The sequence below is a fragment of the Aplysia californica genome, unplaced genomic scaffold (assembly GCF_000002075.1).
Source record: "Aplysia californica isolate F4 #8 unplaced genomic scaffold, AplCal3.0 scaffold01228, whole genome shotgun sequence".
NCBI lineage: Eukaryota > Metazoa > Mollusca > Gastropoda > Aplysiida > Aplysiidae > Aplysia > Aplysia californica.
The window spans coordinates 100,322-102,730 of NW_004798498.1; the positions used below are offsets into that span (position 1 = coordinate 100,322).

General features: G+C 42.8%; 1 protein-coding gene across 1 annotated transcript in view; it reads left to right on the top strand.

Moving 5' to 3' along the window:
* The window catches only part of LOC101858456 (ryanodine receptor), a gene marked incomplete at its 5' end in the record, with an annotated part of 102,762 nt that overhangs the window by 56,089 nt on the left and 44,264 nt on the right, over window positions 1-2,409 (top strand). Inside the window, 3 exon segments of the mRNA XM_035973436.1 lie at window positions 188-272; window positions 1,144-1,264; window positions 1,676-1,772. Coding sequence (XP_035829329.1) covers window positions 188-272; window positions 1,144-1,264; window positions 1,676-1,772 — 303 coding nt within the window.

A 2,409-nucleotide genomic window follows, 5' to 3' on the forward strand; every position in this document is an offset into this window, starting at 1 on the left:
GTGGTGTATGTGGTGGTGTATGTGGTGGTGAGGGTGGTGTATGTGGTGCTGTATGTGGTGCTGTATGTGGTGCTGTATGTGGTGCTGATGGTGCTGTTGTGTTTCAGTGGTGCTGTATGTGGTGCTGATGGTGCTGTTGTGTTTCAGTGGTGCTGTATGTGGTGCTGATGGTGCTGTTGTGTTTCAGTGGTGGCGACAGAAAGCTGCGAGAAGACCGGGAAAACCCGGACGTACAGAGCTGAGAAGACCTACGCCGTCTCCAACGGGAAATGGTAGGAGCTTTTATGGGCTTTGGGTCGTGAGATTGGTCAAAGGAAAGTCCACTTCGTGGGTGGTTGGCGGGTGCTTTGGTTTGGTTTGCTCCTTCTTTCCTATCAAACATCTGTCGTCCTTATCTCCCCTCCTTTTTTGTGTGTTTGTTGTTACTCTCGTGTAACACATAATCTATTCGTCGGCACTTATATGACCTTATTGTGTTGCAAGTGCCGTAAAACTCGTACTAAAACTAAAAGTCCACCTCACGCTCATATGACCTTATGCAGTTGCGAGCGCCGTGAAACCCTATACTAAACAAAACAAGACAAAGTCCACCTGTCTAAGACAACCACATTTCTCCTTCACATTGAGTAGCCGTGTTGGACAATTTTGACTGAATATATTATAAAGCAATTTCAGACTTAACATCAATATCATATAAGTATTGTGTGTTTTACAGGTTGTGTGTCACAACTGCTTCTTTGTTGTGTGTTTGACAGGTACATTGTCAGAGCTCCATGTGTGTTGTGTGTTTGACAGATACTTTGTTAGAGCTTTATGTGTCTTGTGTGTTTGACATATAGAATATGTGTCGTGTGTTTGACGGGTACTGTGTCAGAGTCCCATGTGTTGTGTTTGACAGGTTCTACATCAGATCTCTATGTGTGTTGTGTGTTTGACGGGTACTGTGTCAGAGCTCCATGTGTGTTGTGTGTTTGACATGATGTACGTGTATGTGTGTTGTGTGTTTGACACGATGTACCTGTATGTGTGTTGTGTGTTTGACACGATGTACCTGTATGTGTGCTGTGTGTTTGACATGATGTACCTGTATGTGTGTTGTGTGTTTGACACGATGTACCTGTATGTGTGTTGTGTATATAACAGGTACTACGAGTTTGAGGTGGTCACCACTGGCTACATGAAGGTGGGATGGGCCAAGGTCAACGCAGAGCCGTCCTCAGAACTGGGAACAGACGGGACCTCCTACGCTTTTGACGGGTTCAAGGTCAGTGCTGTTGTTAGGGTTCGGGGTCAACAATATTGTTAGGTTCAAGGTCATTGGAATTTTTAGATTTAAGGTTAAGGTCTGTTAGGGTTTCAAGGTCAGTCGTTTTGTAAAGTTCAAGGCCAATTGTTTGTTCATTTCAAGGTCTTTGATATTGTTTGGTTCATGTTCAGTATTATTCTTAGCTCCAAGGTCTTATCTTATCTATCTTATCTTATCTTATTTTATCTGATCTTACCTTACGCTATCTTATCCTATCTTATCTTGTCTTGCCTTGTCTCATTTTATCTTATCTTATCTTATCTTAACTATTTAACCCATCTGGTCGACCTTAATATAGAGCCAATACCTCCCCTGTAGACAAGTAACGTCAAGTTTTCTTACCCCCTCCCCCCCCCCAATCCAAACCAGGCTCGCAAGTGGTACCTGGGCTCTGAAGCATACGGCAAAGTGTGGTCTGTTGGTGACGTCATCGGCTGTCTGCTGGACCTTCACGACTCCACCATCTGTGAGTAAAACTGTCAAGATGGACGCCCAGTGGTCAAATGGAACCTGTTTGTATGATCAAGTTGTACGGGGGAAATGACGCTGGCCAATGCACGTTATATCACATCGACCTGTGTTTTGCTTTATCAAATTTGACCCGGAAGTCCATTAGGCCCCCTTGGCGTGGAAACAGAAGATCTGACCCCACAATATCATTGGCATGTAGTAGCCTTCTGAGTGTGGGATTTCATGGAGTACATCATATTTTGACCTAGGAAATTAGAAAATGTTTAATTTTGGAGGATTTAATCCAAACGTCATCTTTGCATAAGAAGTTTAACGCCCCATTCAACTCTGAACCTTTATTTAAGAAGCAGGACCTCCAAATTTAAAAACCAGTCCTAGCTCAGAACACCGCATTAAGGTTTCGAACCCGGGCCAGCTGCTCAGTAGTTCAGCGTGACACCTACAGTGCGCGATCAAACTGGCAATTTATAACTGTACTACTTCAGCAAGAAAATGTTGGCCTACCTCAACTATATCAAACCATATTATCAAAGTGAGATTTATAAAACTTGCAGTGTACAGGTGCACTAGAGCTTTTTGAATATTAGGAGAAAATTTGCATTGTTATTTTTATTATTATTATTATTATTAGT